We start from the raw sequence: 21291 nt of genomic DNA, 5'->3' as shown, positions 1-21291 counted from the left end.
TCAGCCAAAACTAAAAGAAGGAAAAGGCAAAATGTCTGTGGTAAGAACAAGCGAGGCACCTCTCCTTTCACTCAATGCTTCTCTATTACTGCTACGCAGTCCTCATCAGCTTTATAAAGGCAAACTATAGAATAAGGAATGAGAGAGGTGGGGATGTTCAGCCTGAAGAAGAGAAAGAAACAGGGTGACCAAACCGCAGCTTTTCAATACTTAAAGGGGGCTTATAAAAAAGCTGGGGAGCGACTTTTTGCTCAGGCAGGCAAGGACAGGACAAGGGGGAATGGTTTTAAACTAAAAGAGGGGAGATTTAGACTGGATGTTAGGAGGAAATTCTTCACTCAGAGAGTGGTGAGGTTTGGGATGGGCTGCCCAGAGAAGCTGGGGATGCCCCATCCCTGGGGGTGCTCAAGGCCAGGTTGGATGGGGCCTGGGCAACCTGATCTGGTGGGTGGCATCCCTATGTGGGTGGCAACCCCCTATGGCAGGCGGCTGGGACTGGGTGATCTTTAAGGTCCCTTCCAACCCAAGTTGTTCTATGATATAGCCAAAGACAAGCAAAAAAAAAATCACAAAAATCCCACAGTCAAGGTCTGTGATCCCTCCCCACAACACACAAAACTTGACATTGTTTCAAGTAGACAATCTTATTTCTAACACTTAAGTCAAAGGTTTACAGATCAATTGTACAAACCTTGAGTCAGACCCCCAGTGCATAGCATAGATTTTGGCTAAGTGACCTCTAAGCGTACGCCTTGTTCGCATTTGAATTCGACCCACTGAGTCCAGGCTTGTTGTGATCTATAAATAAATAAAACAACCCCTGAGATACTGAGGACTATTTTTAATATACATGATAACTGAACACATTTCAACTCTGATTAAAAAAATAAAAGCTATCTTGGAATGCAATATAAAAAGAAGTATACTAGTATACAACCCAGGATTAGTTCCACGTAACAATGGGGAAAAGAGATTTTTACAAAATAACATTCTTTATAATGTCTGTAACCAGAGCTTCAGAAATCTTTTGAAGATGTCACTATGCAATACTGAGCCTAATTCAGATTATCAAATCTGAAAATTTTTGATTAAAACCAAGTGAAGAAAATCCTCCAATACTTACTGCACTGCTGCTTTTTCAAGCATGGCAAAACTTCAAATGCCAAGTACTTTTGTTTCCAAAATACAGCAAAAAGACAATAATCCAAGTTTTTCTAAATATAGTAAATACACTTAACACTCTCTGTCGAAAAGGTAACTTGGAAGCAGGACATATTAAGATGGCGGGGTGGTGGTTTTTTGATTGGCTTGGATTTTCTGGTGTGGCTGTTTGTTGTTTTTTAATTAATTATATAAATATATGGTACATCTCCCACTTCTTGTTCCACCTTATTCTTTCAGTTACCAAACAAGAACATGTTACAATCATGAACTGTAGGGTTGTGTGTTTTCTGTGTCCTTTTTTCTTTTTTAAATGTCAAGGAACAGCCTGTACACTGAATCAAGAACATACCTGAGCAAGAGTTGTGTCACTACATGCTTTCCTTGCATCCTGAAACAAAAGAAGAGAAACAATTTGAATCTAAACCACAGCACTGAGCATCAAACTGAAGAGTAGGAGAAGAAGAGGGGCTTACAAAGAGTCATGTCCCAGCAACCTTTGAGTCTCTCTTTCGACAGAATACGTGATTCAACAGCATTTGAAGCTACCCGAATGTTCCAGTGCCTACCCCTTTCCCTGTAACCCTTCCCTGGTGCTGCTCTGCCTGCTCAGGGGGCACTGAGCACCCAGGGAAGGAACTGATCCTGCTTTAAAAACAACCACTCAATACATATGGTTAACAGGTTTTGTGCTGGATGAGGCCCTTGTATTCACTCCTCTTGCCATCACAGGCGTGATGACACCAGTTACGAGGGGCAGGATCTGGGGAGTGGGACAGACAGCAGGCTCACAGAAGCTTAAGCTGCTCCTGTATTTCATGCTAAATGAAGAAAAATTATTCTACAATTTCATTCATTTCATGGAAAGGATGGTGCTCAGATTTCCATACAGATACTTTGGCTTCTTTCTTTACTTAAGGCTGACTTTCTGCGTATTATTCAACCCTACCTAGAAGACAGCCTTTATTTTTGTTTGCACAGTAACAGATTGGACACCTGAAACAGGCGAGCACTTCTGAGCCCGGCCTGCAATGCCCAGATTTTGCAAAACCAGATTTTGGTTACAACTGCAAATGCACAGCACTCCCGCAACTCGGACTCCAGTCTTTGCAAAACAAAATACAGGCACACAGTCAGCAACCTCTTCTGAGAAGCATGGTTTAAAATAATTGGCTTAAAATCAGATACAAACTCAATAGTGCAAGTTAGAAATAAAACTATTAACGGCAATATTTAAAGATCAGCCACACGAACCATCCTAATTCCCTGTAATTTCTCCGAATACCCTCCAACTTCTGCAACCAACGAAGCATGCGTGGCTGCCTTTACCATTTCGCGTGGCCCTCATCCCAAGAAAGTGTCCTGTCTGTACACTAATGGTAACGTCATCGTTGAGAGGAGGAACAGAAACATTTACTTGCACATTTTGGAACTGAATTAATGCACTCAAACTAGACTCTTAAAACTTTTAAATATCTTGCTTGAGAGTTCCTTAATAAAACAACTTTAATAACTTTTAGTGAGTGTTTACTTTGACTACCCTTTATAGCTTTTCTCCCAGAAAGCAAGCTTGAGAGTGGATTAAGTCATCTCAACTTATTTTTAAAATGTCTGAACTGTAGAAATATTTATAAAATGTTGACGTCTGGAATCAGGAGGGGTTTAAAATACCAGAGCAGTAAATCCCCTAGCACACAGGACTTACTTCACTCACAGGAAGAAACACGCTGGATTTTAAACAACTTTAATTGTTTAGTTTAGCTGAAACACTTGAAGATGTTCAACACAAAATTAATTCTGAATGGGATCTTAACTCAACAAAGCAACTTTTCTTAAAGAGAGCTATTAGCAACACCTGTACTTGAGGCTAGTACTTGCCATATGATTGGCAAATTTGCACGTAAAACAAAGTTTTAACAAGCCATTTTAATTCTTACATTTTAAATGTCTTTTCTACATATGCACCATCAGATTAAGACTTTTACAGATTTGTTTTTACAGACTTTTTTCCAAATTTGTATAGAATCATTGGTGTCATAGCACAAAAAAATCAGAATGCCATCCGCTCCTGGAAGGTTCTCCCTCACTCTCTGCGCTTTGATCTGCATGTCTGTCAAGATGTCTCTCACTTTTAGCACAGATGATCTTCTAATACCCTTCACCCCGACTTGTTATGTCTAAGTTCTCGAAGTTTGCTGCTCACTTCTTTTTTTTTTTTTTTTAAATCATAACCACAAAATTTGCAAAGAGGCACACACCCCTAGCAACAAAACGCAGTACACTTCCATAGGAAACAAAACATTTTGTTCAAGAGATGCTAGGAATGAGTTCCATTTTACCAATGGCTTACTTTCTGATTGCTTTATTAAACAAATATTCTGAAAGTATTTAAACTCTGCATAATTTAAACGGGCGCAAGTAATAGAGATGATCTTTACACTTTATTCCTTTAAAAGGAGGAACTTTATCATAAAAAATAAGGAATTAGCAATTCTTACTCTGATCTGATTTCGCAGCTGCTCCGCCTCCTGCCGCAACTGTTCCAGCTCACTCATCTTGCTGCAGTCTCTATTCCTCACGCTCCACTGGTGAAGAAAACCTGCCAATAAAGAGGAGAAGTTTCAGTATCACACTGTTTATTGTTTTTTAAAAAGTAAAAGTACAAACTACAGGCCTGTATTTATTCTGCCTATACAAAGGCTCCAAATAGATATTCCCTTTAGCGCAGTGTCTAGTGAATTCAGTGAGACCCAAGGTACTGCTATTCCCGAATTACTGTGAGAAGTACAATTAAATTAAATGTATTTTGAATACAGAAGCAACTGTCAACAAAAACACCCGTAGTGCTTTATGAAAACATTACGGAAGGCATCTGCATTTCAGCCTCGCTCTTCTCACCCACCCTGAAACCTCCAGGAATGTCAGACTTCACCCCAAGATGGCAACAGAGAGTAAAGGCTCAGGCGGTCGCTTTAAAACATTTAACTTTAAGCTCAACTGTGATACAAGCATCCTTCTACATGACATCCAAGGCAGTTTTCATTTTAAAGGTGAAAATCTTGAATCCTAGATTGCAGCTGAAATAGGTTTTCTACAATTTTCTCCATATTTTCTCGGGCAAGACACAATGTAGGCTTCATTTCAAAAGCACGCACAGGGTGAGAAGGACTAATAAAGATGGAAACATCCATAAAAGCAGCTTCATGTGGGTACAGCCCACAGCAGGTCTCATCTCAACAGGGACATAAAGTAACCTTAAGAGAAAAGGCCAAAAAACAGCAAGACCATATACAAGCACAATTTCAGTTTTTAGGTGTGGTGGTTTTTTGTTTTTGGTTTTTTTTTTTGTTTTTTTGTTAATCACATTTTGCACATGGTACTTTGCAGTATGTTGAACAATTTCCTCAGACCAATTTTCCTCTTTATCCTCAGTACAGCAGTGCAACCGAACACCACAAGGGAGACCCCCCAGGTCTACCCACATACACTCCAATAACCTCCCAGTGCCAGGGGACCCACCAGTCTCTTGCTAGGGAACAAGCCAAGCACGTGTTTGTCTCTTTTTGCATGCCAGCAAAAGGACACCAGAAAGCCTGGGAGGTGGTGGGGCCGGGTCTCTCACTACATTATCTTTAAAATAAACCAAGCACACTTCTAGCCTACAAAAGAAAGAAGAAAGCCAAGCTCCTACTCACGAAATGCAAACTGAGGGAGGAAAGAGAAGCTACTCCAAACGTTATTCTAAGCATTTTAATTTAAACACAAGAGAGAATACAGTAGTGTCCACTTGATTTAATTCACTGAAAAATGACTGAAATAAAGTCTTTTTCTGAATAAACCCAACATATAAAACCGGATCACCTCCAAATCAAAAACATCCTACAGCAAGAGCACAGCGGTGACTTTGGTCTGACCAATACTTCCAGCTATACCTAAGCAAGCTGTGAAGTCCCTACCTTCACCTTCCTTCAGCCTATGCTCAGCCCACCTAGAAGACACCAGCGTCCATGTGTGAATGTTCTAGGAGACTGTTTTATTTACCACCAATGTCCTATTTCAGAAGCCCAGACTATTTAATGATGCTTAGTTCAAAGCAGGCATAAAACGAATCAATACACTGATGTCCAACTTCAAAACTGAAATGTTAAAAACCGCAATCACTTTAGCATGCATGCTAATCAAATGCTTTTAGTCTTTGAAGTTTAATTTTAACACAGCTGATCAGAATACTGTACCCCTATGAAATACAGTTCCAACAGTGTCAAATTTTCCTTTTTAAAATGTTTTCCTCTTTTTGTTCTAGAACCCACCCAAAGGTAGCACAGACACAACAACGGACTCAAGTGTCTAAAGCAGGCAAGCCATGATACCTGCCCTCGTCTCAGTAACCTCGTGTGCTATTTTTAACGGAAGGTAAAGATTCCTAACAGAAAAGCTGATCTCTTTCTAATCTTCTGTGAAGGGAAGTTAGCTTCTGCTCTGTGATGTGCCACACACGTCAGTGCTCTGCAAACGGTGACTTCAATGCAGAGAATAATTCACCTTAAAGAAAGAGACGTTAATATTAAACTGGAAGCATGCATTGCTGGTCACAAGTAGGGGAAGTCAGGGCGCCTTTTTATTGGCTGGTAAAACTGTGAATGTGTCAGAAATTTGGTCCCCGAAACCACTGATGACCATTCTGCACTTCAACCATAAAGTCAGTGTTAATGACTTTAATGTCATTAGTATCAGCAGTGTTCATCCCTAGCGCCACTTCCGTATGAAGCTGCACCAGCAGCTGGACAGCTTCAGATGGTGTTGCCTGTACACACGCACTGCCACGTGGGCATACTCCAACTTCTGAACCCTTCTCACTCACTCCTATTAAGCTTAAGGATTGATCCCTAAGCAAATTAAAGGACAATGACCTTTTTATTTTTTTAAGAAACCACTGTTAAAGTTGAGAAGCCCTGGCAGTATCGGCATGTTCTGAAGTCTGCAAGGTCGCTAGTGCTACTGCTCAGTGGGAACGTATCAGTGCTTCGAGGCCAGTCTATACCTCAACGAATACAGCCACTCCAAGTCACGCAAAATCTAGATTAATTCAAGCTAGAATAATCTGGTTTTAAAGTTCCTTTCCAGCTTGCAGCGGCTGAACAGCAAACTCTTAAGCTATATACAAACACAGGGACACCACAGCACACAAACTCAGAGCTCAGTGCAACCACTGACCTGATGTGTACCCAGAGCTCTCCGCTGGCCTGGCTGGCTGCAGCTCCCACTGAGCTGCACACATGTTCAAATGATCACCCACCACCAAATATTTAGCAGGACTCCGAGCACGATGCTTCCACTTGGGATTGTTTTTAAAAATCCACTATTCCGAGATGCCCGGAGGAAATTACAGAAACGGAGCGGGCAGGGAGGAAGCTCTCAGACTCCTCCCCAGACGCAGGATATCTCCGCAAGCAGCACTCCTGAGCTTGTGCCAGCACCTGACCGGTGCCACGATCCCAACGGCACGGTGCGAAGATCCGTGCACGCGTGGGTTTGTGTCTGCTCTGATGCTGCTGGTGCGACAGAGATATGCTTGAAGACAGAAAACGACAGGAAGCCAGAGCCAAGGCGTAGCTGTGTGTGCAGACCACCACCCAGCCGAGATGTACGTGCTGTGATCTTGTTTCTGAGCACATCAGCGAGGTGACCAGCCAGCTACGGCAAGAAGACGTGCTGAGGTGCCCGGTGGTAAAGGCAGATCAGGTACATCCTGTAAATCTCTCCGCTGCGAGGAGAAGCACGCCATCACCACAACCTTGAAGTAGACTATTTCCAAATGCTGCCAGCCATCAGATAAAAACCATTTGTTTTTTTATCAGATTAAATGCTGTGACTGCTTTCTGAGGGATTGCAAAGAGCAGAGGTGATCTGTATCACAAATTCTTCTTCACACAACGGATTAGTGAAAACCTCCTCGGATTCAGATCTAACCCGGACAAGGGTTACACTGGACATGTCTGTTCTTCCCCTCCCAGAAAATAAAATGCTACCAGCCACGAAGGAGTACTGCTCCACAGCACCTAGTAAACTCATTATTATGGACATGAACTTCCAAGCCATACCACGCTCAGGTGTGCACTCAACAAAGCCATCAGCGCCCTCACACAAGCAGAAACAAAGCCATGATTCCTCTAGTCATCTCAGGGGACGGAGGGGAGCAGGATGTCTACCTCCCTAACTTATTAAATTTTTAATAAACGTCCCGACAGAGAAAGAATATTCTGAGTTAAATGAAATGCAGAACACCAGTGGAAGCTGCTTTTCAACACTTGCAGGTAGAAACGCTTACAAAAAGGCCAGATGCTTCTCTTCGCATGCGGCCCACGATGCGCACGATGCACTCTGAATAATGGCATCTGCTACGGCGAAGAGGCCTTGAGGGGATGAGCAGCAGGAAGTGGAAGAACTTTTTAATAATACTGCTAGCCAGGGGGTGCACCGCTGCCAATATCCAGAGCAATCAGGAAATGGGGTCAAGGACGCACCGCGCTTCCCATCAGAAGCGACAATGGGGCGCGTTGCGAGGAGCAGCTACGTGTAACCACGGCGGCACATCTTGGCCCCGTAACGCGGCGTCACTGGTAGGCTGCCCTGTGCCTCCGTGCGATTCCTCCTCCGTGGGCACGGATCAGCTAATTCAGTCACACCAAAATAATTTGCCCCTCCTCGAGGCAAACTAATTAACTAAGGATTCCACAGCACGTCCAGCGGCTTGACAGCCATGGCCAGGCTGAGCGCTCCAGAGATAAAATATCCCTCGCCCTGTTCCTGATTCAGTACCTGCATCACTTGCTAACGGTTTCATTCTTCGTTATACGGGCAGGCAGTGGCAAATTACCTGAAGTTCTCGTCCTGCAGGTACTTTCTCTGTAAGACATGGACTCAAACGAAGCTCTTCTCTCTGCAATGCTCACTCCAAACGCACTCGAGGATGTGCTGCATGGGGCCAGCCGGGTGCCTGCACAAGCGGGGCTGTGGGGGCTCACCTGGGTGCCAAAAGGGAACTCCCAGCCCCCCTGCTCCGAGCTGGGCAGCTGAGTCAGGGCCAGGGAGCAGACTCAGCTCTGGAGAGCCAGGAAATGGGCTGATCCCTGGCAGACTGCTGGAAGAATAGTCAGGCGTGTAAGGATAGGAACCTTTAGTTCTACAAAGTAGAGCTATTTCTGTCTCGGAGAAGATTGCAGTTTACAAACTAAGATGTTAAGTAATTTGGTTTCTTTAAAAAAAAGAAAAAAAATTGACTTTTTCAGTTGCCACAGTAAGCTTAGCTTGTTCCCATGTAAAATCACCATACAGACAAGGCAAAAAAAAAATGACTAGAGGAGTGTAAATACGCTCCTCCCCACAACAAAGCACTGCTATTTTTGTACCAAATATAAAGAGACTAACGAGACAGAAAAAAGAACAGTCTGGCTGCCTGGAGTCTTAAAAGCTATCCACTGAAGGATTATTCAGGCAATAACTGGATCCTGGATCAAAAAAACAGTCTTTTAGAATTTAAATAAGTGCTTAGCTATACATACCAGCTCTCAACTTCTCAAGGCATATGCAGCAAGATCTCACAAGTGGTAAACACACAGTAGCAGAAAGTAAGACAGGAGGTTTCACATAGCTTTCATGTGATCATCCCTACCAGTGATCACACAGGTGGCTAAACATAAGGAATGCTAACTATAGCGCTTCACTAAATATAGGAAAACGGCACCAGAAATACTCCGGATCTCTCTCAAGCGAGCTATATTGGTAGCTCACACAAACTGAAGCTTCACAAAACCTCTGCATGCTGAAGTCGCCTGGATCAAGCTACCTGCCTCTCTTCTGGAACAGATGACAGCGCACGCACGTTTTGCTGTCTCAACAGCGTTAGACGACGGGATTCTGTCTCCAAAGCTGAGTTCTGGCAGCATACAGAGTAATAGTTTATATATTCAGGATGTGCCAAAGAAGAATTTGATAAAACATTTCCTCATCTAGTGACACTATTTGAGACTTAGACAGCTCTGCCCATTCATTTATGTCTCCCCAAAGCCATGAATGGAGAAGAAAACTGCACAGGTTTTGTTTCCTATACTCTGAATGGAACAGATTGGACATACTCAGGAACTGCTCAACTTCTATAAACTTTGACAAACTGGACATAGCCTTACATAAAGTAAAATCTCTGGCTGCATAACAGCCATTCAGAATAAACGCATCAACGTTATCCTGTAGTTACATATAAACATATAAAAAAGTATTTTTATATTCACATATAAAAATATTCTAGTTTGAATTTTATACACTATAATTACTATTATAGAGCTGTTTGAAAATCACATGCTCTCCACCAAGTAAAATTAACTATTTAAGGTGTTTGGGTTTGTTTGTTTGGCACTGTTTGTTGGCTGTATGTTGTCACTCAGACTGGCAGAATGGCCGAGGTTGGCACCTCTGGAATTCGCCTGCTCCAGCCCCGGCTCAAGCAGCGGCACCCAGAGCAGGCTGCCCAGGACCATGTCTGGGAGGTTTTGAAGATCTCCAAGGAGGAGACTCCACAGCCTCTCTGGGCAGCCTGTGCTCCGTCACAGACACAGCACTGAAGTGCTGCCTGGTGTTTAGACAGAACTTCCCGTGCTCCAGTTTGTGCTAAAGCTAAATACTCTGAAATGCACGCAGAGAGAGGCCTGACATCGCAGTACACAAGGCCTGTCACTGTGCCACTGTGTGCTTTCTCCATCTCTCTCTCCACCCAAACCTCCTCAGTGCATTTCCTTCCCTTCTGTGCCTCTAACAAATACTTCACGTTAGCTGCAGTGTAACATCTCAGGTAATTCAGTAAAGAAGCAGAATAACGATCAATTAAAATAATTAACATTCCAAAAATAAGTTTGGAAATCCTAGCCAAATCCTTTCCTTAATATTAAGTCTTTCTATTTTCACTCTGTAGCCCCGGCGCGCTGCTGCCCAGCTGTCGGAGCGCACACATCGGTGTAAAGCAGGGCTCTCCAGCATTTCACAGGCCTCCGGTTTCCCCAAGAACAAAACAGGAAACGGGCCTGGGTGTGACCTTGTTCTCTGAGGTCACCGCTATTGTTGCACTTCTGCACATTTTGGAAGTGTTTTAAAGCGATATGTCTCCATTATAGCTTTGGTACAAAAACAGGAAATAATCAACCAACGCCTCTAAGAGGAAGAGGACTAGCAGAACTTATTTAAACACCCATTTCTCTACCAGATACCATGCTGAATTTGAAGGAACTGTTGAACGTATGTGCTCAACACTTGGTGTACAGCTGGAAAGCACAGGTGACAAAAGAGACCCACGAGCAACAAAAAAATCAGCGGGGTAAGAAAACAGCCTCGCCTCTTCGGGTGCGACTCCAGCAGGCGGCATGCAGCGACGTCAGGGGCACAAGGCCGCCGCCAGCCGCGGTTCTCTCGCAGGTTGGGGCTGGAGATGTTGGGTGCTCTCCTTCCTGCAGCCACACACTCCCACCCCTCCACATCAGGAGGAATGTCAGCCTCTGTCATCGTACGCACACGGCTACTGGGCTTGTGGTTTTCATCTAAGTTTGGAGTAAAGCCTGGCACAAGAAAGAGTTCCTATTTACTGCAATAACTGCCCCGAAATATTAACAGAAGCAGCTTTAGTCAGTCAAATACACCCGTGATAGTTCACCTTCGGAATCCAGTACTGCGTCAGCCCGTAGTGGTTGTCACTACTACAGGGGAGCAGAGGAACCGGCAGCTCGAACCCACCTCACGCAGCGCTGCTGGGTTTCAGCCGCCGCCACCCGAGCCGCGCGGGCACACGGCGCGCACCCAGCCTGCCAGCGAGCTCCCGCCGCGCGCCTCCTCCGCCGATCACCGCCTCGATTACGGTCTCCACGGAGGACAAACAGATTGACAATGCTGAGCTCGTTGACAGCAGCCACAAAATGTGCAAAGGAAGTCACAGGGTAGACATCAGAGTGAAATAAAAAATTATCGGTGACTTTTAGTCTTATACATACAACAGGTTGCCGGCTTACTAGAGCAGTGTCTTCGGCTGAGAGACATGACAGTTTATTTCTAAAACCCACCTTAAGGTCTAGGCCAAGTACATTTGTAAAACAACCCCAAACCCCTTACTCTTCTTTGCCAACACAAGCTAAATTCTAGAAAAAAACAAGCAATTCAGTGTTAAGCACAAGGCTGACAAAAGCACAGGAAGAAGGAATTTTTAAACATCATGAATATTTCATGGTCCAAAATAGTGATTTTTCTAAAAGTAGCATTCTTGCATTTTATATTCATGATGTCACTTCCAGGTCAAAACGTTTCCGCATGTAAGCGAAATTTCTTTAATCACACTCCCCGCAACCAGAAATTCACGTGAAATTCACGTTATGCTCCCTTGTGACAAAAATGACTTGCAGCGAAAATCTGGTTCAGTGACCCCAGAGCACTCCCCTGCTGGATGAAGTGTCACTGGGTTTGCAATTCAAAATGTCTAAGACTGAAGCAAAATGATACAACCCTAATTAATGAGACAGAGATGGTTCCAGTCCAACTTTTTCCTTGGAACGACAAGTGGACGCACGCAGAGTGGCCCACGTATGAGTTTATTTCCCTCTTCAAATACTCAGCTATACCCAGACACTACTCCATCAACTTGTCCAGCACACTTTTCCTAGGAAAGAGAGGACAGTTCAAAGCCATTTTGAAATGACTTACATTTAAATCCATCTCAACAAGCTGGATTTTGGACTTTAAGAGGCTGGTGCACTGATGCTTACTGAAGTGGCACAGGACCCTTTCCCTTAGCAGGGCCAAGCAGCAATGGGCACGTAAAACCTGCTGCGGCACCCCCACGCACAAAGCACTACCCGAGCAGCCCCCTGTTTTCTAAGCGTGTGCAGGCTGCACAGATACACAACAGGCACTAAGCGCACAGCAGATTTAATGCTCAAAGTCAGTGAAGATGCACGTTTAGAGAAGCGAATGCTGTCAACAAGAAAAGTGCCTGGATTCCACCAGATTGTTCACTTGACTGAAATAATTCCTGGCTGACAGTTTTTCAAAGTAGCGCGTATTCGCACACTTCAGGAGCAGAAAGCCCAGCAGTACCAGCTACACATACACATTGCTTCCTTTCAAACGCATCAACCAGCTTGGAAAAAAAACGCATTTGATCTATAGATAGGCTTCTGCACCCTTCCCTCCTCCTCACCATTCAGCCCTACACACACGCTCCCTTGGTACCGGAGTTACAGCGAGGCATTATGCAGCTCACATAATTACGCAGCTGTAACGTTTAGCATACAGCTGTACTCTTTCAGAGGAAAACAAGGGAATATAAACATTTGGGTTTTATACTGATTATCCATAGATCAGATAAAGCTATTGCCCTCACGTCTAATTTTGATTTTGCTTTTGGTTCACAACACATTTTTGGTCAACAATTTGTGATTCTAAGCCACAAAAATTAAGCCGTCTCCCAGACTGGAGTTGAGGCTACTTTAGTAGTTTGTATATATATAAATATTTTTTTTAAGAGATGACTACTACCCTGGGCCTTTAACATCACAGCACCCCTGAATGACTGGGAAACCCATACTAGAAAATGAAGGGTGTTTTTCACCCTTCCTAATGCACATATGGGATTAAGAGTACGCAGACGGTGTAGCTACTTCACGTACCACTTGTGATGAGACGCTATTTCATATATCGAACGTATCCTCTTTGGAACTACTCTTGATGCGTCTCATGCAGCGTTGCCACTCCAAAAAGAAGAAACGACACTGAATACTTAAGGAAGATGCTATGTATCACTGTGCTTCTGAACTATCTGCACAATCACAGGGTTCTCAAAATAACGCCTGTCTTTATAGTAAGAGTATTTTAAACGCACTGATTATATCTAGCAGAAAACTTCTAGACAAGATAAAAACCTTTCTTATAAAAAAAACTATCTAGATAAAGCTGGCATTATACTAAAAGGAAGTTGTAAATCAAGCTTGTAATTCATTCTTTTTCACGCTTTTGTGATGCATTAAAATCCAAATGTATTTTTAGAGTCCATGTCCCAAGATGCAAGAAAAAAGAACAGATATGTTTAGCTAACATTAATTTACAGAGTATAGTCGCCAAAAGTCAGAGATTACCTAACTGGTTATCGGAAGAAAAATGGTCCTAGATGAAGTTTCCAACAGAAGAGGATGGAAGAAAAAAATGGAAGGAAGGAAGTACAACACTCCCACTAGGAGCAATCTTCTCAAAAGCGTAACAGTTAAAAAAAAAAAAAAAGAGAGAACTACTTTTTTACAGAAGCATGACACTCCTTAGGTTATAAATAGCAGGATTCCCCTGTGGAGGCAAAGCCTATGGTTACAGGCAGGAATGCATTTGCCAGGCACTGTGGCCACAGAAGAGTGCCTGGGTCTGCAGCGTGCTTTGCCAGAGGTTATCTTTCCAACCCACTGAAACTTCTGCTCTCATAAATACTTCCCACGTATCTCAGTCAAAGAGAGCTGGGTCAACAACAACCTGGTGAAGTGCGCTGCCTCGGCTTCTAACCCTCGCCAAGAAGGAGGCCCTGTTCTCGTAAATCTTCTCGTTCTACAATTTGGGATGCACATTCGATGATTTTTGAGGTTTTTTTCTGCATTTGTGGCCCAAAGATCAGTAAAACTGGCTAGATGTTCTTAAACTCCCAGTTCCAGAAGCTGAGTGGAAAGCAAAAAAAGCTCTGTGACTCAATGAAAAAGCAAACATTAGCAGTACCGATGAAACTCCTGAGTAATTTAACTGTTTGCTTAGGACCTTCGCCTTTCAGCTGTCTTCTTGTGAAAGTTACTGTGAAAGTCTGCGATGCAGGGCCGCACTGCTTCTGCGGAGATTGAGAGCAGAAAATTGCTCCAGTTACTGAATTAACACCACTGGCAAAAATGAATTTTCTTTTTCTTCCTTTCATCGCTTTTTAAAGTGCACGTTTTACTTTTGATGCCATCTATTAGCATTTGAAATGAAATATAATGTATGACAGGGGAAAAAAAAAGCAGTTTTAAATGGCTTCCTGTCCCCTGCTCCCTGACCTGCCCCAAGTTGCTGCTTCCTACAGAAGCCAGGGGAGCCGTGCTGAAGAGCTGCTGTAGTGGGGTAGTCATCTGTAGGGCTTTTGCTTTGGATTTGTAGTGCACCTTACCCTGTTGCGCTAAAACAATCCAGCTCCCTCTTTTGGGCTGCTCCCTAGATAAAAGAGTTTCCCCTTTTCTGTCGCGTATCTTGGAGATAAAGACTGTGTTTGCGGGGCCCAACACAGTAGTTGTACTTCCTGGCCACCTCATTCTCTGTGCTTCGGATTGTTTTTTGTTTAGATACCTTGCTTCCAGGCTAACAAAAGACTCTAGAAAGAGCAACCACAAAGGAGAAGTTCCTTGCCCTACAAGCGGCAGAGAGCAGCAGTACTTAAAGGCAAGTAATGCCCTATGCAACGCAGCAACACCGCCGTGGGCGCCGCTGCTCTTCTGCCCTAGCACGGCTAGGGGCAGCCAACACCCTGCCATCACCTTCCTAGCTCTGCAGCGGAAGGAAATCATCACCAGCATTATCGGTTTCTTGACATTCTAGATCATCTAGACCTTAATGTCTTCCTGGAGATGTTCTACTTCCTTTGCTTCCCACCGCCAAAATGCACGTGGAAAGGAAAGGACTCCACTTTACATTCTAATATACAAGATAAACACCTTTGCTTAAACCTACTTTGTATTTTTTTTTGGTGGATGAGACAGGGAAGCTTAACTTTTTTTTTTGGTGGAGGGAATAGGGAAGCTTTAATAGAATAACCCTACTTAAAAGCTAATTTACTGTAGGATTATTAATTTTTAGTACATTATATTGCGCTGTCAAAATCACCAAAACTGATCAAAGGCACTAGATACACACTAAGGCTCCAAATATACAATGTGTTAAAAGAGATTTTGACAAACATTGCATCTATATATGCAGTCTGAATATTTATTTCAGCTCAGAAACAACTAAACTCAATTTAAATCAAGAATCTGAAAGAAAATGTCTTCCTTCTTTAAACTAGGGATAAAACTGGTTTACATGAACAATCACCTAAAGCCATTAGTCGACAGAAAGGGCCACCAGAAGAAGACTCCAATCCAATATTATTTCTTTTAATTAAATCAACTTTGGATACTAAATGTGTTTTAACCATTTTATACATCTTGAATGAGCATCTTCAGTTTTAATGCAAGATTTTAAATGCATACAAGTAAGTCAAAAATTGCTTTTTAATTTCCATCCAAATAGAAAATGACACAAATACAACTTATACGGGCAGTGATTAGTGCAGCAGGAAAAAAAAAAAAACTAATAGAGGGCAGCAAAAAACGTATGCACGCATTAACCCAGCAAGAATGGTCTGAATTTTGGGGTAGACCTGTGTAGTGCCAGGAGTTGGATGCGATGATCCTTGTGGGTCTCTTCCAACTCGGGATATTCTGTGATTCTACGATTCTAAGAATCAGAGCAAGTTATCCTGAAGCTGCTTAGGTGCTCTACTCAAGTGCTGGCAGAGCAGGTAGGCACGGCTTGCACTCCGGGACATCGGGACGTCCGAGTGCCAAGAGGCGCCCACAGCACCTTCTGAAATTCACACGGCATCCCCAAAGGAGCGAACTCTAGGATGCTTTGCCAGTTGGTTTCAAAAGAGAATCTCAGTGCAAACCGCTTCAAGGTGCGTGCTCTGATGCCCACGTGGCGGATCTGGCTTTTTAGGGCAGTAACAAGTAAACTCAACTTCACCTGCAGGAGCCCCTGCACGCAGACCTGCAAGCGGAGATGCCAACCACCTGAACTGGCAATTGCACTGCGAGAGCAACCCTAACGCCACCAGGGGTTGTTCTCAGAGCCAGCTGCAAGGAGGTTGTTTGTTCTTTTCAAAGACGCCAAGCCAGTCATCGAGAGCAGCTCCAAGATCTTCAGTCCCATTTGAGAAACATTCAATCCTAAGATTTATGATGTTGTTTAAAATGAAAGTCATACAAATATAATTTAAATCTTAACATTACTCAGCTCTTTTAATAGTGTTTCAGAACAGCAGCACTCACTATGACTCAAACACTTGGCTTATGTTGAAGGTCCATATGATTAATATTTGTCTGACATCCAACATAAGAAGAAGGAAAAACCAGAGTTTGTCCAAATTAGCAAACCTATCTTACCTCAAAATAACTAATTTTATGTGACAGGTGGGACCTGAACAGGACTTCTGCATTACAACCATGTACATCCTTCTCTCCCCTCCTTTCCAGGGGAAGCTCTTTCACATGGCAACGGCCTGCAAGAGTTATAGTAATTGAACCAGAATTTGCTTTACTGTATGTCAGCATTTCGCATGCTTTTGGAAGCTGAGACATCTTAAAGGAAGTGAAACTGTCTTCACTGACATAGCTGCTTGCTATTAGATGGCCATCTATATATTTTTATTTATTTATTTTTTAATTAAACCTTCAGATCAGCTCTCATTCATCTGCATAGGATTGCATTTCCCCACACTAACTGCAGCAACTCCTGATGATCAGACCCTTAAGTAACACAGATGGCCTCCAAGCTGAGACCTGTTCAAAACCTGAAGGAGTTCACCTCTTGGTCTTTTCTTCTTTCAGGCTCTCCAAACCTGGAACATTTTGTTGTTCACACACTGCTGAGCATATCAGCACAACCCTAAACAGTCGAGATTTTTTTGAAATTACAAGTTGCAGCTTTGTATAGCAATGCCTCTTGTTATCTAGAAAGCTCTATGAAGCTCTCTGCCCTAGTATCAGATATCAAACCACAACCTTAGGAGAACTGCATATGTTCTTGGTTTTCATGATCACTCGCTTTAGTCCTGTTTAGCATCTTTCACATAAATTCTATTACAAAACACCAGGTTACAAAATACAGAAGTTTCACACAAGAACACGACAACAACCTTAATTACACACTTCGGCAGATGAAATAAGTGACAGGTCTGCACCCAATTAAAGGGAAGAAAAACGTTGTTGGAACTAAACATTTTTCTTCATTAGCAACATTATGCTTGCTTTCTAAAAAGCATGCTCGAGGCACTCAGGAATTGCATTAATCTGCGTATCGATGTTCTCAGACACTGTTAAGTAAAAAACATGATCACTGCATTATCACCGTCCGCAAGTATCCGCATTCCATGAGCAAGCGCTGCGTGACAAGCCCAGAGACTCTGGATTTCTTACCAGCTTGATGAGACTTTTTAAAGTGACTCCTGAGATTAGAAACAATAAATCAAGTGACCCTGTCTTCAGTGACACGCAGTCTTAATTTATGACTGTGGCAGAGAAGACAGTAACTGAGGAAGATTTACGATACACTGCATAGTTGTGTTTTTTTTTTATTTCTTGTTTCACCTTCAAGATCCGATATTCATAAGTTCTGTGGCATTTTAAAGGTTGCGTAATGTTCTAGGATGGAACTAGGCACAATTCGGTATTCAGAAATATTTTGCAAGGTTTTCTAATGATGTTTTTGAATCCCAGGTTTTTCTTCAGAAACTATGTGGAAAACTAAACTACTTGACCAAATTAAACACTAGATGTAGTAGTGCTCAACCAAAGAACACTAAGACATAGTTGAAACTTTCATTATCCAACATAAATATAACAGATTACATTCGTAGCCAACTATCTTCCACTTCAAATTTAAACGGCCTGAGCGGTCAGTCAAGACCAACTTTTCAAGCGCTTGGGGAAGAGCTACACATTAGAGCACCAGTTATTTGCTGTGCCACCTCAACCATGCCAACTCACAGAACACAGAGAAATTCATCCCTGCATCACGAAAATGTGGGTTTCCTGTTTAACAGAAAAAAGGTATTATATAGTCTTAACTCTCAAAATATTAAACTGTTTAACTCATCTACACCACCGACTGTAAAAACTGTCTATTTTGAAGAACAAATAGTTGAATATTGCCTGTATTTACTGTATTAGACACAATGAGATTTTATATTTGTATAAGTTATATATATTTATATATATATATATATATATATATATATATATATATATATATATATATATAAAATAACCTCCCTCTTTTTCCTAGCCCTCTTCTTCCAAGATAAAAATCAGTCTGGCCTGTGGAAGCACAAGTTAACTTCACCACTGTTATCACACACAAAAATCACAAACATTGCAGAAAAAGCACTGAAGGCTGCCATCCCGCTAGAAGACTTCATAATTTTAGGTGTTTTTTTTTTAATTTGTTGATATTATTATTAACATTACTCCTGGGTTCTCCCAGTTTTCACCACCAGTTCCATCTATTGTGCCTGTCATCTGACCGTCAGATGAGCGATCACCTTTTACATCACTGCCAACGTTTCCACCAGCAGTCAGTGCAGTTTTCGGTTTTCCCCTGCGCGCCGAGATGACTTTGCAGGCGCACGTCCCCACGTATTCCCACCGCCACCGACTCCCCGCCACAACCACCGGCATCTCCGGACCCCCCCCGTTCATAGGCAAAGCCCAGGCAGGTGTGGCAGGCACACCGAGCCCTCTGGCAGCAGAGGAGCCCTGCGAACCAGCACCGAGCTGTGCCGGCAGGGAGGCAGCGACCACCGGGAAGTACTGGGTGCCACGCAGCTGCCCTCGTCTCTCGGCCCAGATTCTCGGTAGAAAACAGCCGAAGGTTTTTCAAGGAAGAGACTGAAGCAGAGAGCAGAACTGGAGCGCAGAACTGGCCTGCATGCAGAAAACCCACCAGGCTCGGGGGGCTCTGCCCCTCAGCCCTCCCAACGCCTTCCCAGGGGTTTTGGCGGCTGGTTACCTGCCTGCTCCCTCCGGAGCGCTCTGCCGACCTCTTCCCTCCCCTTCCCAATGACAGGGCAGGAGCTGCTCTCAGAGCATGTCACAAATTGATGACTGATAATCAGATTAAACTCTAAGCAATTTTTTCCTCAGCTCATACTTAGCTTTGAGACGTATCACGCTCCTACTTCAGGACTGAAAATGAGCCTGGAAAAGCACCTATTTTCCGGGCTGCAACAACTGGCCTAATAAAAAGCACGACGTCTATCGCCCGCCTGTACGGGCGGCACGAGGAAGCGACGGGAGGCTTATAATGCTCGCGTAACGTTACAACATGAACCAAACTTGTTGGTTTGAAGCAATTCAGGCGCTTTTCACAGTTTCTGGCGGAGACGAAAGTAAAAATTTAAGAAGGCGGTGACCTCTGCGATAAGCGCGGGCAAAAAAAAAAAAAAAGATTTAAAAAATAAAATAAAATAAAATAAAAAATCTGGCTGCGGAGACAACGAGGTGCCAGGCAGCGGGTGCCGGCTCGCCCCTCATGACTTTGCATTTTTTTTGGCGTTTCCCCCGGGGCCGGGCAGCACCGCGGGTCCCCCCGTGCCGCCCCGCGGCCGCTCCCCAGCAGGGCAGGGCAGGGCAGGGCGAGGTGCCAGGGCCCCAACCCCGCCAGGCGCCGGGCAGAGAAGGGGCACAAGCAGCGAGCAGCAGCAGGGCGCCTTCCCCCCGCCCACGGCCCCGGGACCCCCCCAGGCGGTGCCGGTGCCCCCCGGCCCCCCCCCCCAGCCCCTCGGGCCGGGCCCCCCCGGGGCGTTACCTGCTGGCGGCGGCGCTGGGGCCGCTGCTGGCGGCGACGCCCGGCTGCGCGCTCCCCCCCCGGGGCCGGGCCCTGCCGCCTCCTCCTCTTCCTCCCCGTCCTCCCCCTCCTCTTCCTCCCACCCCCCCCCCTCCTCCTCCCGCGCCCCGCCCGCAGCACGGAGCCGCCCGCCAGGGGCGGGGCGGGGCAGCGCCGGCCGCGGGGCTCCCGCGGGGCTCCCGGGCGGGGTCGGGGCTTCCCCCAGCACCGCCACCGGGCCCGGCGCCTCCCGGGCGGCCGCCGCTGCCCCGCTCCGCGGCCCCGGGGAGGGACCGAACGGGGGGTGGTGGCCGCCGCCGCCCTGAGGGCTCTGAGGGCCCCGGAGCCCCGCGCCCCGGCGGCCGGGCGCGCCCCGCGGGGCCGTACCTGCGGGCCGGGCGGTGGCGGTGCCGGTGGCGGTGCCGGTGGCGGTGCGGGCCCGCGGGTGTCACCGAGCCGCCGCCGCCGCCTCCATGGCGCTCGGTCGCGGCGCCCGGAGCTCCTCCCCCGCCCGCATGGCCCCGGCCGCCGGGACGGGCCGTTGCCATGGCTGCGCTGCGCTGACGTCAGAGCGCTTAAAGGGGCAGCGCCCCGGCAGCCAGGCGGCGGCTCCCGCAGGAGCTGAGGGCCTGCAAGGCCTCAACATCCCCCTGTGGCAGATTTTGCATTGCCACAGCCGCTGTGCAGCGGGAGATCTTACATTTGTGTCACAAATACTGTGGCAATGCACCCGCCAAAATATTAGTATGACCACTAAACGGCTCGCCACTAACGGCCAGACATACACAGAGCAGCCCATGGCCGCACACACCGTAACACACGGAATTAAACAGCCCCCCTGCTTACCTCACGTAGTGCCTTAAATCACTCACCTACGTCCCCCGAACGGCCCAAATTAATTACCTCAGTGACTTTGTCCTGGTTGTGAGGTCCCGCTTTCCCTCGCGGCACCGCATCTGGCCTCCGTTTGCTCGAAGGACAGCTGTCAGTCAGCAACGTGTTTGTTTTTAGTGAGTGCTCATGTGGCAAAAATCAACAAGGAATGGGCTTTATGTCGTTGCACCACAGTTGAAAAGGAAAAAAAATATTTTTTCGGAGTCGCTGTATCGCTAAAAGTTGCCTAACTTTTCATAAAAGGGATAAATTGGTACAAAGATAGTTCTCCCTTAAACTAAGCTTGTTCCCTTACATTTTTCTTAATTCAGTCTTCGGATCTCAGGGCAGTGATTACTGACAAGATGCGGTCCCAGAATGAGCATATCATTCCTCTTTTTCTTTTTTTTTTTTCATTTCTTTTGAAACTGCTCTGGAAAATCGCAGGCAGTAAACAAAGCCCCCGAAAAGTTCAGATGGTATTTAGGTAGTTACGTATTATGAAATTATCAGTCTTTGTCCTTCCAGTAGAGCAAATTAAAACATTTTATAAAAATGACATAATTTATCCTCATGACTCATTTG

General features: G+C 44.9%; 1 protein-coding gene across 4 annotated transcripts in view; it reads right to left on the bottom strand.

Moving 5' to 3' along the window:
- GNB4 (G protein subunit beta 4) overlaps positions 1-20377 on the bottom strand; it is a 29408-nt gene extending 9031 nt beyond the window's left edge. Inside the window, exons 1-4 of one of the 4 annotated variants that reach the window (XM_083848642.1) lie at positions 20221-20377; positions 3660-3760; positions 1514-1552; positions 692-798 (exon numbers count right to left, since the gene is read on the bottom strand). In XM_083848642.1, the coding sequence (XP_083704768.1) occupies positions 692-798; positions 1514-1552; positions 3660-3716 (203 nt within the window). In that variant the 5' untranslated portion in view covers positions 3717-3760; positions 20221-20377. Of the gene's footprint in view, positions 1-691; positions 799-1513; positions 1553-3659; positions 3765-5117; positions 5139-19815; positions 19931-20220 lie in introns of those variants that run through there. The other 3 variants (XM_083848643.1, XM_083848644.1, XM_083848645.1) reach the window with 3 other exon arrangements.
- Positions 20378-21291: the final 914 nt, after the last annotated feature.

This window comes from Anser anser, assembly GCF_964211835.1.
Source record: "Anser anser genome assembly, chromosome: 9".
NCBI lineage: Eukaryota > Metazoa > Chordata > Aves > Anseriformes > Anatidae > Anser > Anser anser.
Note: the sequence above shows the minus strand (reverse complement) of the source record. Positions and strands in the feature narration are given on the sequence as shown.